Source organism: Vitis vinifera, chromosome 1 (assembly GCF_030704535.1).
Source record: "Vitis vinifera cultivar Pinot Noir 40024 chromosome 1, ASM3070453v1".
NCBI classification, from domain to species: Eukaryota; Viridiplantae; Streptophyta; class Magnoliopsida; order Vitales; family Vitaceae; genus Vitis; species Vitis vinifera.
Genome location: NC_081805.1, coordinates 13,618,591 through 13,635,185, shown reverse-complemented (window position 1 = coordinate 13,635,185; position 16,595 = coordinate 13,618,591). Strand labels below are relative to the sequence as shown.

The following is a 16,595-nucleotide window of genomic DNA, read 5'->3' as shown; positions in this document are numbered from 1 at the left end:
ACTATTTATTGATAAACGAAAAAAATATGAGTTTTGTATTCAAAGATCATAAAATTGCAATCTATTGCAACTTTTTGCAATGATCTTAATAAATTATTTTTTATATAAATTTATACTTCAAAAAAAATATTTGCTTGAAAAATAAAATATATTTTAATTACATTTTCATAAATATTTTTTCATATTATTTATTTATTGGCTTTAGATCAAGAAAAAAATTTACTCACTTTTTAAAATAGTTTATCTTATTAAAATGTGATATATTACAATTACATCTCCATAAAATATTTTTTTATATTTATTTATTTGCTTTAGATTAAAGAAAATAAATTGCTCACTTTTTAAAATAGTTTATCTTATTAAAATGGGATTTTTGGGTTTTCATTAAATAAAAAAATAATGGGTCATCCCAATCGAAGTGTATTGATTCTTTCAAGTGTTAGTTACCTATGAAAGAGGAGAAGACCCCCAAACGATACTTCCCCAAGGCCTAGCCCTGGCATATGTCTAATGAGCAATTAAGAAAGAAAGAAGCCCCAACTCTTGACAGCTGACATATGATATTGGGCTGTCAGTCTGTTTGTAGCTTGTCAGCAAGGCCGGCCCACCTCACTGAAGAGTTCTCAAGATTATTTCAATTTGCCGTAATTATGATATGTTTCTGCCGCATCCCAACTCTTACCAACCAATCTCATTGACTAATAGTTACTTATTGTAACGGGTTCTATATGCACGCCTCTCTTCTGTCCTCCACCCTTTTCATCGTTTTTGGCTCTCTGCAGCATGGACCCAATAGGATTCAGTATGTCTATATGCTTTAACTTTATTTATGGATATTATATACCTATCGATCAAGATTCAAGTCGAACATGTGAATGATGACGCTATGGAAATTGAACGGTGACAAAAATAAGACGTTAATGGAATTGAGCCAAATAGAACATGAAGAGTTTAATTAGTGTCGACGGCAGTATGATTAAGAGTAGGAAGAAGAATAAACCTTGCTTCTCCTTCTTCATTTGACTTCAAAAAGAGGGGAAGAAAAGGGCTAGGATGGGCTCATATGTTTGACAGGTAGTCCATGGATCTTACGAGGTAGGTTTATATTCCACACTCCCACATACAGAGATGGAATTCTCTTCATACGCACAGATTGCATACCTCCAAATACACATATATATCCGCCTCATGGTGTGTCGTCTTTTCCTTTCTTTTAGGGAAACCAGGTGCCTCCCTTTTCCCTTTGAATTTATTCATCAGCATGAACCTCTTTCAGATTTCAGAATTGGAATAAAGAATCAGAGGAACTAAAACCCAGACCAACACCCACCCTTATCACTCTTAAATATCTGCTGAGACCTCCCCCACAGATATCAGAATCATAGCCTCCTTCTCAATCTCTCTCTCTCATGCTCAACAGCCCTTTTCACTCCCACTTTTCTCTCTCTCTATCGAGTCATGGAAGAAACAGATAAGTCCAATGCTAACAAGAAATGCACTCCCAAAGGCAGGAGTTTCAGTGGAAGGACCAACCCTAATGATCATCAGTTGTTTCAATACTCAAATCCTTTTAGGTTCTCTAACCAGAACCAGTACCGGAGCTACTCAGCTCTTCTTCCTCCGCCTCCTCCCATACCTCTGCAACCCACTGCAACTCCACCTCTGCCTCAAAACCAGAACTTTAGATCAAAAGCCCATTTGCAGAAACCTTCATGGAAGCATGACAACCCCCCTCGTGCCACCTCGTCGGATACCCAGGTCTCACTACTCACAGTATCAACAGGTAACACCATACTGGAACCCTCCTCTTTTCTTTATGCCTTTTTTTTTCTTTTTTTCTGTTTTCATTTTCCCCATCTTTATAAGAGTATGGATTTGAATCAGAGAAAACCCACTCTTCTTGTGAAGGGGATAGTAATATTTTGGATTTGTCATGTATTGAAAAATTCTGTGGAGTGGCATTCAATCATGTATCCATCGATAGCTGCATATAGGACTAGAAGAATCTGTTTTCGAATTGGAAGCGAAGCATATTATGGTTGTTTTGAGACTTGCGTAAGCCTTGCAACTCTATCGAGTAATGCCCGAGTGACAGCATCAAGGTGTCACACAGTTAAGGTTTTCCATGTTCACAGAGGCAAGCACTAGTCTGTATGCAAGAACAGTAAAGATTCTTTGTTGGATATCTCAGCAAGAAAATATGTTGAAAATCGAAATGGTCTTTGATTGTTGTTTACTTATTTGTTTATTTATTTTCCATATATGACTTTCTGATATACTGTGTTTTAATCAATCAGCAAGAGGAGACTTGATAAACTTGCTAATTCTAATATAACAAGTTCATAGTCTTGTTCTTTCTTATTTGTTTGCTTTTATTTTTTTACAAGCTCTGGGCGTTCTACTACTTTACTAGGTCTAGCTTTACACTACATGGATTGTTAACTAGTGACTTACATTCCTTCTTGTCTCCCATCCAAACAGCACCAGAGGACACCGAGCGGCGAGCCAGTTTCTCCCCCAGAGGAGAAAATGGAAGGAAGGTCATGGCTGCCACACAAGCAATGGTGACTGCAAGAAGACCAGATTCTGGTGGAATAGAAGGGCCAGTTATATCTCTTCTTGCAAACCATTTTCTTGTCCAGTTTGATTCTTCGCAGAGAATATTCCATTATGATGTTGAGATCTCTCCAAATCCTTCTAAGGAAGTGGCTCGAATGATCAAGAGAAAACTAGTCGAGGAGAAGTCTGTTGAGCTCTCTGGTGCTCTTCCTGCCTTTGATGGGCGAAAGAATCTCTACAGCCCAGTCGAATTCCAAAATGACAGGCTTGAACTATTTATTGGTCTTCCCATTCCCACTAGCAAGTCATTGTCACCGTCAGGGGAAATAAAGGACGCCTTCCAAGAAAAGCATCCACAGATTAAGCTCTTCCGCATAAACATCAAACTTGTATCAAAATTTGATGGGAAGGAATTGAATAGCTACTTGAGCAAAGAGGGAGATGATTGGATTCCACTTCCTCAGGATTATCTTCATGCTCTAGATATTGTTTTGAGGGAGAGCCCAACTGAGAAGTGTGTGCCTGTGGGTAGATCACTGTACTCGAGTTCAATGGGAGGGACTAAAGAAATTGGAGGAGGGGCGGTTGGATTAAGAGGGTTCTTTCAGAGTCTTAGACCAACCCAGCAAGGACTTGCTCTCAATGTGGATTTTTCAGTGACCGCATTCCATGAGAGCATAGGAATAATACCCTACTTGCAGAAGCGTGTTGAGTTTCTTCGAGACCTTTCCCAGAGGAAGACAAGAGGTTTGACGGGCGAAGAAAGGAAAGAAGTGGAGAAGGCATTGAAGAATATCAGGGTCTTCGTATGTCATAGAGAAACTGTTCAGAGATATCGGGTGCATAGCTTAACGGAGGAAACTACGGAAAATCTCTGGTTCAAAGACAGGGATGGGAAGATTCTGAGGCTGGTGAATTACTTCAAGGATCACTATAGCTACGATATACAGTTCAGGAATTTACCATGCTTGCAGATTACAAGTAGCAAACCATGCTATCTTCCTATGGAGCTTTGTATGATCTGTGAAGGCCAAAAATTTCTTGGGAAGCTATCTGATGATCAAACTGCAAGAATACTTAAAATGGGCTGCCAGAGACCAAGAGAACGAAAAGCCATTATTGATGGGGTCATGAGAGGAGCGGTTGGGCCAACGAGGTAACCACATGATAATATCTAAAACAGGGTTGGGTAGAGGAGAAGAAGATTTTTGTTGAAATTCTCTTCAAAGTTGGTAGAAATTTATCTGGTTTTTCTTCAAATTGTTAATTTCCAATAATTTGATTTCTTTTGGTTTTTGACAGTGGCAGCCAGGAAAGAGAATTCAAACTTGATGTTTCAAGAGAAATGACACGATTGAATGGGAGAGTTCTGGAACCTCCTAAGCTAAAACTTGGTGACGGTGGGCATGTAAGAGATCTAATTCCTTCCCGTCATGATCGGCAGTGGAACCTTTTGGACAGTCATGTGTTTGAAGGGACTCACATAGAAAGGTGGGCACTGATTAGCTTTGGTGGCACTCCAGATCAGAAATCTAATATTCCCAGATTCATAATCCAGCTATCTCAAAGGTGTGAACAATTGGGCATCCTTCTTAACAAAAACACCATCATGAGCCCCCAGTTTGAACCAATCCAAGTTCTCAACAATGTCTCCCTTTTGGAATCTAAACTCAAGAAAATCCACAGAACTGCATTGAATAATCTCCAGCTTCTTATGTGCATAATGGAGAGAAAGCACAAAGGGTATGCAGATTTGAAGCGAATTGCTGAGACCAGCATTGGGGTTGTAAGTCAGTGCTGCTTGTACCAAAATCTTGGGAAGTTGAGTTCACAGTTCCTGGCAAACCTGGCTCTCAAGATCAATGCCAAAGTCGGAGGATGCACTGTTGCCTTGTACAATTCATTACCTTCCCAGATCCCGCGCCTCCTTCGCCCCGATGAGCCAGTCATCTTCATGGGTGCTGATGTGACTCATCCTCATCCGCTTGATGATTTCAGCCCCTCTATTGCAGCCGTGGTTGGGAGCATGAACTGGCCATCAGCTAACAAGTATGTTTCAAGAATGAGGTCCCAGACCCATCGTCAAGAAATTATCCAGGATCTTGGTGCTATGGTCGGAGAAATACTGGATGATTTTTATCAGCAAGTTTCCCAACTCCCCAAGAGGATAATTTTTTTCAGGGATGGAGTCAGCGAAACCCAGTTCTATAAGGTGCTCCAAGAGGAGTTGCAAGCGATAAGAGTGGCTTGCTCTAGATTTCCCAGTTACAGACCTCCCATTACTTTTGCAGTGGTTCAGAAGAGGCACCACACGAGATTGTTTCCGAATGAAAGCAATCCATCTTCCATTGGAAACCAGTTCTCGGACGACAACATCCCCCCAGGGACAGTTGTTGATGCTGTGATTACTCACCCAAGGGAATTTGATTTCTATCTTTGTAGCCATTGGGGTGTGAAGGGAACAAGCCGACCAACCCATTATCATGTCTTATGGGATGACAACCATTTCACTTCTGATGAACTCCAGAAGCTGGTTTACAATCTATGCTACACATTTGTGAGATGTACCAAACCGGTTTCGTTGGTGCCCCCAGCTTACTACGCCCACCTGGCTGCATACCGAGGCAGACTATACCTGGAGCGTTCAGAATTCACAGCATTGGCTAGAAGCACTAGCGCACTCTCCCGAGCAGCCCCTCCTAAGACAGCTCCTCTGCCCAAACTTAGCGAGAATGTTAAGAAACTGATGTTCTATTGCTGATGCTTTTTCTTAAATTCGTGAATCACATGGCCTACGCACATTTTAAGTCCACATGGATGTGACAAAATCTTATAAAACAAGCTAGCTAGCTCTCATTGTAAGTGTAATCCCTCATCCAATAACCAGTAAGCCTTTGGTCATTCTAAAATTATTGGAAAACATTCTCAGTATATTCTTAACAAGGAAACAACCATCATCTTAGATTGAAAGTATTGCTTTATCATCAACTTGATGTACAGACTACAGAGCATGATCTTAAGGTCGCTGGTGTGATGCTAGAATTGATTGCAGATCTTATCATCTAGTCATCTAGATGATGTCCTCAGCTACAGCATTGTCGACAATAATTCAACATCCTGTAATTTAAAGGACAGAAATGGGTGCCTAATAGAGCCCAATAACCTACCCAAGCCCAAGGCCCTCGGGTCATCAGCCAAACACCCGGGTAAGACATAAGAGTGGAACGGTGAGAAAGTGGCATATATGCTTCATGCTGTTGGCCGTTTTCCTAACACACATCAACACGGACCTCCTCTAGTCTCCAATAACCATACAATAGGAAAACAACAAAACAGCAAAACAGCACCTGCAGCTGACCCTAAAACAGTTGGAATTGAGGACCATAAATCCATCCTCTCCCCAGCACCACCCAAAAAAGAAAAACAGAAGGAACAAAAATAAAAACACAAGGCTATGAGAGATCATAGTCAAATTATATAACACATATGCCTAACTGCATTTTCCACCATAAAAAGATGAATAGCACGTACCTTTCATTATTCATGCTTACGTCTCCTTCAAACTTTAACTGGCCGGTAGAAGAAGAAGAGGAGGAGACAGAAATGGGATGGAGATGATGTAAAATTGGGGGGCAGTTTGGGAATGGAAAGGAGGAGAAACAGCGTGGAAGAATCCGGTTAAAGTTACAAGTGCGGCCCTAGTCAGTGGGTACTATACTCCATTTTTCCATTATCCATGCATGCAACAAGAGCAGCAATGAAGATTTGCAGGGGGCAGAGAGAGAGAGAGAGAGAGGAAAGGAAATAATAAAAGAATCCTAAACCTGGGGACCCAGTAGATGGGATAGTAGAGTACAGCAGGTGAGGCCAGTGACTGAAGCACTGAGAGTAGCAGTGCCAGCACACATGAATATGGAAGAATAAGGACGGTGATAAAGAGATAGGAAACAAACAAAATAAAAGCCAAAGAAAGATGGGGGATTTGAAGTAAAGCCACTGCACTCTGATTTCGACTTTCCCTTTTGTCTCTTCAGTCTTCATACCTCTCTCTCCTCCTTCCTGCCTCTCTCCCTCTCTCTCCCTCTTCACCTCATCAGTCACCAGTCACCAGTCACCAGTCATCACCATTCATTTCTCTCTCGAGCTTTTCTCTGCCGAAAGTACTCGAGGGGACACAAGGACTGGAGTTTGGGCAGGATGAGGTAGGGACCAGTGAATTGCAGGAGCATTTCTCAGTTGTGGGCCTTTCTTTTAATTCTCCTTTGCTGGGATTCTTTTTCTGCCAACTCCTCTGGGGACGTGTCTAAGGTGGATTGGCTAATCATGAGGATGGTATCGCTGGTCGCTGGACCCCGCTTTCATTCTCCCCCCTTCTTCCACAGCAAAGTGAAAAAAAAAAATTTCAAGTATGTAGTTGAAAATGTAATCAGCCTGTGAATGTGTACAAAGAAAAAGACAATATTACTAATCTTCCAATGACTTGGGTTCAAATTTACTTGGTGGATTCATAAATAATTGTACGTGTATCAGCAGGCAGTAAGGTAAAAGCAGTGCCCAAGCGTGAAGGTGTGATAGCCTGATCGGCATCTCGGTTCGGCCTAAATCCAAATGCCTTTTCCTCACAACTAAATCTTATTAATTCCAACACACATTCACTCATTCGTCATTTCTATCCAGATCTGCTACCAGGAGGGAGGCACCAATACACAGTATTGTTGTATGGGAGTCTCACAGATGGGGGCGGACCACCATCAAATCAATCAAATGGTGATGGATTGATGTCATCCTTGTTGAAGGCATAGGCATGAATGAAATAAAAGATGAGAGCCACATGGATAAAAGATGTACGATAGTGCAAGAGGAGTAGGAGCTCATTCATTACCCACCTCTTTTTAAGTCTTCCCTTCTCCATTCTCACCACCATCACGTTGTTTTCATAATTACCTAACAAAATACCACCATGTCTTGTGGCACCCATTGGTGATCAACTCGGTATGAAAGAATATGATAAAATTAAATATAAATAATATTTTTAAGTCAATGATCACTTGCCATTATCTACGTGTATCAAAAGAGGCAATAAAAAATGCCGACCTTCCCATGCTTTTACCCAAGAGATGAGTAACGATAGAACAAAAGAAAACTACAAGCCTATTTGTATTTTTCTGTGATCACGACTGTGGAATGATAAATGAATAACAGGGTGCAATTGGGTAGAGTGGAATTGAAAACTAGACCCTCCCCATCAAGACTAAATTAGGTATTTCCACTCAAATGGGCTTCTACTGCCTGCTTAAGAAATGGCTGCTATAACCAAGGGCAACGTCTAAAGGTTAGCCTACTAAATACAATTATTATTAACTTTTTCTTTTTATAAAAATTGATTTATATTACTATCCATATTTTATCACATAAATCTTACAATACTTATACTGTTATATCATAATCTTTTTTTAAAAAAATCAAATCAAAAACTTTTTCCCAACAAAAATTATTACATTAATTGTTAACACATGCCTCAAGAAGACAAAGGTGTTGTTTGAAAAATGTTTTTAGAAATAGTTCTAAAAAATAGGTTTTAAAAATTATTTTATAATATTTTGTAGAACAAAAATTTATTTAAGGATTTAAAATATTTTTAACTTATCTTCTATATTCGTAAATATGTTTAAGAATAATTTTGATTTGTAATGTTTTGTTTTTAATTATTTTCTATATTTATATAATTATTTTTTTAAAACAAACTATAAAAAATAAATGAAAACAATAAAAAAAAATAAAAATATATTTTCTAAAAACACTTTTTGTTTTTAAAAACAAAAAATTGTTTTATGTTTTTTTTTACTATGAAACATGTTTTTCTTTTCTTTTCTATTTTTATTTTTAAGAATATAAAACTATTTTCAAAAGTATTTATCAAATAAGGCCAAAATAATCCTTGAAAATTTATTGCTTTGCTATCACAAGTTATTTTGTAAGTAAATTTATTCTTCTAATGAAAAAAAAAAATCATTAGAATGTTGACATCCTTAGTAAATTCAAGACGTAGATTTGGATTTGCTTTTTTCTAATTTAAGAAATCATGCTTGCTTTAACGTCTCTTTACACCTTTTTCTGCTAGAGCAAACATAAAGCAAATGATAGGGATAAAGGGAGTGAGGCAAAAATAGAAGTATAAAACAAAAAATTTCACTCTTGTATCAACAAACCGAAATTTTGGTTACAACATCCTCAATACTATATTTTTTTTTCTCGCTTTACAAGACGTGTTCAAGTAATGGAAGGCAACATAGTGACACGGTATAAATTAGGTTTAGAAATTCCAAGAAAAGGATTCTTCCATTGGGAAAAAAAGCCCCCTGCTTCATATTACAATTCATTACTATCTCTCAACTAAAAGTTGTAGGGTTTGTTTGGTTATTATTTGTGAGAACTTTTTTTTTTTTTTGTTCTTGAGAACAAAAAACGTTAAAAACTTGTTTGGAACGTGTGGATCACTTATTGTTTTTATTATTTTATTCTCTATGTTTCCAAAATGTCTCATTTTAGAGAAGAAAATGAGCATCCTTATTCTCAGTGTTTTCAATCCTTTGTTCTCACATTCCCTGTTGTCACCTGTGAAATAATCCTCCTTTGCTTCATCTTCTCTTGTTCCAGAACTTCCATCTGTTAGCTAATACATGTTCACACACGTCGTCCAACACTTCAAATGTGGTCTAGCACTTTGACCACGTCCTCCACCATCTCTCTTCCACTGCGGTTAAGGAGCACATTCCACCAACTGCTCAACATGGTGGCAAGAGCAACGTGGTACGATGGAAGTCACTGTTATAAAGATTTCAAATGGTCCCAAATTCGTCTCTGCTACTTCTTCAGAATTACACCATCTAAAAAGAGAGATTAGAGTTTGGAAATCAAGTTTGAAATCGATTATAGTAACTCGATATAATGGCTGGAGGTAAGTAGACTATTCTAAGTATTTTTTAGTTTTGATTCATGTTGTAAATGTTCATTGGAATCACATATATATAGCATGTAAATTACTTACATTTGGCATCATAGCACATTAAATCTTACCTCTACTTTGTATTGATTTTACATGAAAATTCTTATTTTTATGATCTCTCGATAATTATTTAAACAATAGCTACTGGAGGCGATCCAGATAGTTGGCGTCCTCGTTTCAGAAAACGCCATTACAAGTGTTCAAAAGACACCATTCAAGTGTTCAGAAAACGCCATTACATGCTTTAAAAAAAAAATAGGACATCGTTTAAGCGCCGTTACAGGTGTCGTTCTAGACAACGTTGCAGGTGCTGTTCAAGCGCTGTTAAGGCACCATTTTCAGGCGCACCAGCAATACCATTCAGACGCCATTTTTAGGTGCTCCAACGATGTCGTTCAGGCACCATTTTCAGGCACTCCAGCAGCCATTTAGGTACCATTTTCGGGCGCTCCGGCGGCACTGTTAAGGTGCCATTTTTAGGCGCTCCAGCGACGCCGTTTAGGCACCATTCAAGGTGCATTTTAGGCGCCATTCAAGGTGCGTTTCAAGAACCATTCAAGGCACATTTCAGGCGCCATTCAAGGCGCGTTTCAAGAGCCATTCAAGGCGCGCTTTAGGCGCCATTCAAGGCGCGCTTCAAGCACCATTCAAAGCGCGTTCTGGCATCGTTCAGGCGTCATCTCGTTCAGATGGGAAGCGTCGCTAAGACGTCGTTGCAGGTTGCCGGAAAATGGTCGAGGTTAATAAAAAAACCCATAAATATTGTTGGATGCAGCCCGTCCCATTAGTGGTGGCTGTTGACGTCGTCGCGCCCAGCCATCTCGTTTTGGCCGGAGAGAACAGAAGTTGTTCTTGCTGGTGATGCCGCGCGCCTGGATGCACCACGTGCAGTAAGGGCTTTACCTGCCCGTGTGATGCAGCGGCTCCTATGGCTTAGACTGCATCCGGCAAGGGTGCAGTCCATGTGGGTAGCGGCGAGCATGTCGCTAAATGTGAAATTTGGGCCTTGGTATAAGAGGCTATTGGGCTCATTAAGCTCAATGCATGCCAATGGCCCATTTTATTAAATTATGGGCTTTAAGTGTTGGTTCATTGGATGATTGTTAAAATTGGGCCAGTTTAGGCCCTTTTTGGCCCGATTTGAATTTTTATTTTATTTTATTGGGCATGGAATTGATTGTGTTTTATTTGGATTTAGGCACTCAATCATAATTTGAAACCTTTAAATTATTTTTATGTAAATTTTATACATGCAAAATAAATTATTATATACTGATTTATATGTTTGTATGTATAAAAATGTAGCCTAAATTAAAGTTGTAGCTTTTAATGCATGCAATTGTTGCCTAAAATTGTGTTAGATATATTAAAATTATATCATATATTTTTAATGTCTAGTGAACTATATAATTTTAAATAAATAAGGAATAGTCACAGCATCCTTAATTATATAAAATTATATATAAAGTAAATAAGGATCACATTATGGACATTAATTGTAATTAATTATATAAATATGACGATTTTACCTCACAGGGTTTTCATTATGTTTATATAATTAATTAGGATAAAATATTAAAATTAATTTTTCCTAATTTACCCATAGGAGTTAGGAAAAATTAATTTAATAGGTTTATCATAAAGATTATAGACATAAAATATCAAACTATATTCATAATAAATTTTATAATTCAATAAAATAGTTTGATAAAGTCTATCATAAAGATAATGAATTTAATTGAATTACAGATTTAGCCCACAGACAATTTTTAATAAAATTAGATTCAATTTTTAAGCATGTTCTACATTGGTAAAGCATGAATTTATATTAAAGCCTCAAATTTTTCATAAGCTTGTAATCTTTTTGTGCAATTTTACCTAACATATCTAATATTCGTTGTGAGGTTCCCGAACTTAGGGAAGATAACTTTAAGATATGGAAGGAGAGAATTCTTCTTCAATTAGGGTGCATGGACATAGACTATGCCATAAGGAAAGATGAATCACATAAGATCAATGATACCAGCACACCTGATGAAATATTGTTGTACGAACGCTGGGAAAAATCTAATCGCCTCAGCATGATGTACATTAAGACAAAAATTAGTGCTGGTATATGTGGTTTAATCGAGAAACATGAGAATGTTTGCGAATTGCTCAAGCCTATTGACGAGCAATTCGTCACTTCAGATAAAGCTTTGGCAAGCACCTTGATTATGAAGTCCACATCCCTGAAGCTCACCAGTATAAGAGGTGTACGCGAACACATCATGGAGATGAGGGACATAGTGGCTCAATTGAAAAAGCTTGAGGTAGAAATGTCTGAATCCTTCTTGGTGCACTTTATCCTTAACACTCTTTCGCCTCAGTATAGACCTTTCAAAATCTCTTACAACACACATAAGGATAAGTGGTCTATCAATGAATTGATGACCATGTGTGTTCAAGAGAAAGGAAGGTTATTGATGGAACAAGGAGAAAGTGCCATGCTGGTAACACAAAGGAAAGTAAAGAAAGGAAAATCTCAAGCCAGTCAAAAAGGGAAGCAACAAATTCCTCCCAAATCTGACATTAAGAAAGATGAAAAATGTTTTTTCTGTAAAAAAAAAAAAAAGGACACGTGAAGAAGAAATGTTTGAAATTTGATAAATGGCTTGAGAAAAAAGGTAACCCTACCTCATTTGTTTGTTATGAATCTAATATGGTTAATGTAAATACCAACACATGGTGGATTGATTCTGGATCTACAATCCACATTTCAAATTCCTTGCAAGGTATGCAAAACCTAAGGAAGCCAGTGACAAGTGAGCAATTCATCTTATCCAGAAACAAGATGGGCTCGCATGTGGAAGCAATTGGGACATGTTATTTAACTTTAAATGGTGGTTTTGTTTTGGAATTACAAAAGACCTTTTATGTACCAAGTTTCTCACGAAACTTGATTTCAGTTTCTAGACTTATACCGTTTGGATATTCCTTTCATTTTTCAGAAACATCTTTCAGTTTGATTTATAAATCTGATTGTGTTGGGAATGGTATTTTGTCTGATGGTCTTTATTGCATATTCTTACAAAATGATACCACTCATAATTCATTACATGTCCAAACTAGCATTAAAAAATGTGTTGTGAATGAGGATTCCTCTACATTGTGGCACCGGAGATTAGGTCATATCTCCATAGATAGAATCAAAAGGTTGGTGAATGATAGGGTACTTAGTACTCTAGATTTTACTGATTTTGAGACTTGTGTGGACTGCATTAAGGGAAAGCAGACCAACAAATCAAAGAAAGGTGCTACTAGGAGTTTTGCCATACTAGAGATCATACATACTGATATATGTAGTCTTGACATGGACTCTCATGGTCAGAAATACTTCATCTCTTTCATAGATGATTTCTCACAATATATGTATCTCTACATACTTCATAGCAAAAATAAAGCTTTAGAAGCCTTTAAAGTTTTCAAGGCAAAAGTAGAGAAACAATGTGGTAAACAAATTAAGATCGTGATATCAGATAGAGGTGGAGAATATTATGGTAGATACTTGGAAAATGGACAATCACCTGGGCTATTTGCAAAGTTTCTTCAAGAGCATGGGATTGTTGCCCAATACACCATGTCTGGTTCTCCATACCAAAATGGTGTAGCAGAAAGAAGAAACCGAACTTTATAGGACATGGTGAGGAGTATGCTTAGCAGCTCAAAACTTCCTAAATTCTTGTGGACTGAAGCACTTAAGACAACAGTGTATATATTAAACCAAGTTCCAACCAAGGTTGACCCAAAGACACCATTTGAGTTAATGAAAGGTTGGAAACCGAGTTTGCGACATATGCGTGCTTGGGGATGCGCGTCTAAAGTGAGAATTTATAATCCACAAGAAAAGAAACTGGACCCAAGGACTATTAGTAGGTATTTCATTGGATATGCTGAAAAGTCTAAGGGGTATGGATTTTACTGTCCATCTCACAACACTAGGATTGTGGAATCGAGAAATGCTATATTTCTTGAATATGACTTGGTTAGTGGGAGCGATCAATTCAGAAACATAGTTTCTGATATTGATCATATAGAGTCTCAACCTTCCATTCAAGTGATAGATTGTTTATTGTTCATAACACCCCTCAAGTTCAAATGAGTGTAGAACAAACAATCGTTGTTCAACTAGTCATTGAAGATCCACAAGTTGTTGAAAACGTTCTAGTAGATCAAGTTGATTAGGAGTTGCCTGACACTTCTAAACAACAAGTTGAACCTCATACTTCCTTAGAAGATATTGGTGCAACCTTAAGAAGGTCTACTCGAACTAAGAGGTTAGCGATTCCTAATGATTATGTAGTGTATCTACAAGAATGTGACTACAATATAAGAGCCGAAAATGATCCCGAATTTTTTTCACAAGCCATGAGTTGTAAAGAATCAAAATTGTGGTACAATGCCATGAAGGATGAGATGAGTTCCATGAAGTGCAACGATGTTTTAGACCTTGTTGAGTTGCCTAATGGTGCAAAAGTCATTGGTTGTAAATGGGTTTTAAGATAAAGAAAGACCCATTAAGCAACATTGAGAGATACAAGGCTAGACTTGTTGTAAAGGGGTTCACTCAGAAAGAACGAATCGATTACATGGAAACCTTTTCTCCTGTATCTAAAAAAGATTCCTTGCGCATTATATTGACATTAGTAGCCCACTTTGATTTGGAATTGCAACAAATGGATGTGAAAACAACACTTCTTAATGGAAAGCTAGAGGAGGAGGTTTACATGAAACAACCTAAAGGATTCCCCTCTAGTGATGGTGAGAAATTGGTTTGTAAGCTTAAGAAATCCATATACGGTTTAAAACAAGAATCCCGACAATGGTATTTAAAATTCCATAACATAATTTCTTCATTTGGTTTTGTAGAAAATGTTATGGATCAATGCATATACCTTGAGGGCAGTGGGAGTAAAGTTTGTTTTCTTGTTTTATACGTGGATGACATCTTACTTACAACCAATGATAAGGGTTTACTTCAAGAGGTGAAACAATTCCTCTCTAAAAATTTCAACATGAAGGATATGGGTAAGGCATCTTATGTCATTGGCATTAAGATCCATAGAGACAGATTTCAAAGTATCTTAGGTTTGTCTCAAAAAACCTATATCAAAAAAGGTTTAGAGAGATTTCGGATAAAGAATTGTTCACCTAGTGTTTTTCCTATAGTGAAGGGTGATAGGTTCAATCTGGACCAATGCCCAAAAAATGATCTTGAGATGGAACAAATGAAGAACATTCCATATGCTTCTGCAGTCGGAAATCTAATGTATGCTTAGGTCTGCACAAGGCCTGACATTGCATTTGTTGTTGGAATGTTAGGATGATATCAGAGTAACCCAGGTATGGACCATTGGAAAGCTGCAAAGAAAGTGATGAGATATCTTCAAGGAACCAAATATTACAAGCTTATGTACAGACAGACAAGCAATTTAGAGGTTGTTGGCTACTCAGATTCTGACTTTTTTGGCTGTGTTGATTCACGTAAATCAACATCTGGATACATTTTTATATTGGTCGGTGGAGCTATATCTTGGAGGAGCGTTAAGCAAACCTTGACTGCTACTTCTACTATGGAAGCTGAGTTCATATCTTGTTTTGAGGCTACTTCACATGGTGTATGGCTTAAGAGTTTTATTTTCGGGCTTAGAGTTATGGATTTAATATCTAGGCCATTGAGTATATATTACGACAATTCAGCTGCAGTCTTTATGGCGAAGAACAACAAAAGTGGAAGTTGAATCAAGCACATCGACATTAAGTATTTAGCCATAAGAGAACGTGTTAAAGAAAAGAAAGTGGTTATTGAGCACATTAGCATTGAATTGATGATCGCTGATCCTTTGACTAAGAGCATACCACCGTTGAAATTCAAGGATCATGTAGTGAACATGGGACTTAGTTCCCTTATGTAGTTTCTATTGTACAAACTCTTATTATGATGTTTTCTCATATTAATGTGCACTTTTATTTAATTTTGAGAAAATTCAACTTCATTGGACCAAGAATGAACATAGGGTTTATTCATTAAGTAATATTGCCACATAAAGTATAATGTTGAGAAATGAGTACACTGTAATACATGGAAGGTAACACTCGTTAAATAGAGGACTTATCGCCATGATTCATGTATTTGTTACTTAATGGGATAATTGATGGACTGAGATAGAACATTAGGTTAAAGGTGTGGACCAAGTGGGAGAATGTTAGCTGATACACATTCACACATGTTGTCTAGCACTTCAAATGTGGTCCAGCACTTTGACCAAATCCTCCACCATCTCCCTTCCACTACGGTTAAGGAGCACGTTCCACCAACTACTCAACATGGTGGCAAAAACAACGTGGTATGATGGAAACCACTGTTATAAAGATTTTAAATGGTCCTAAACGCGTCTCTGCCACTTCTTCATAAATACACCATCTAAAAGGAGATATTAGAGTTTGGAAATCAAATTTGAAACCGATTACAGTAACTCGATACAATGGCTGGAGGTAACTATACTATTCTAAGTCTTTTTTAGTTTTGATTCATGTTGTAAATGTTCATTAGAATCACATATATATAGCAGGTAAACTACTTACACCATCAACTTCAGAAAGTATCTTATTTCCCTTGTTTCCATTAGTCCATCCTCATCTTCCTCGCATCGATTAGTCATAAAATTCGGTTTGCTTCTATCGGAATTATCGACTTCGTCAATGCCATCATCAATCCTAGTTTCTATCATCAAATTCCCTTTCTGAGTATAATCCAAAACCCCCTAAGAGGGTTTGATCATAAAATAAAGGGAGTAGAATTTGATGTTCAACTTAACATCACAATAAGAACACCTCAAATTTACTTTCTCATTTTCCACAATCTTCTCATCATCACCCTAAATCATACCAACTTGCTTCACCCACGGAATAAAAACAATCTTCTTCAATAATTCACAATAATCAAGTCACAATGAGGATGAGCAATCCTCACACATATCTTGTAATTCAA

At 37.6% G+C, this 16,595-nt stretch overlaps 1 protein-coding gene across 1 annotated transcript; it reads left to right on the top strand.

The window, feature by feature from the left end:
* Nucleotides 1-824: 824 nt before the first annotated feature.
* Nucleotides 825-5,371, top strand: LOC100264433 (protein argonaute 7). Its single transcript, XM_002267710.4, has 3 exons — nucleotides 825-1,783; nucleotides 2,482-3,715; nucleotides 3,862-5,371. The coding sequence occupies exons 1-3, from the start codon at nucleotides 1,459-1,461 to the stop codon at nucleotides 5,318-5,320; spliced, it is 3,018 nt and encodes a 1,005-aa protein (XP_002267746.1). The 5' UTR covers nucleotides 825-1,458; the 3' UTR covers nucleotides 5,321-5,371.
* The last annotated feature ends 11,224 nt before the right edge of the window (nucleotides 5,372-16,595 follow it).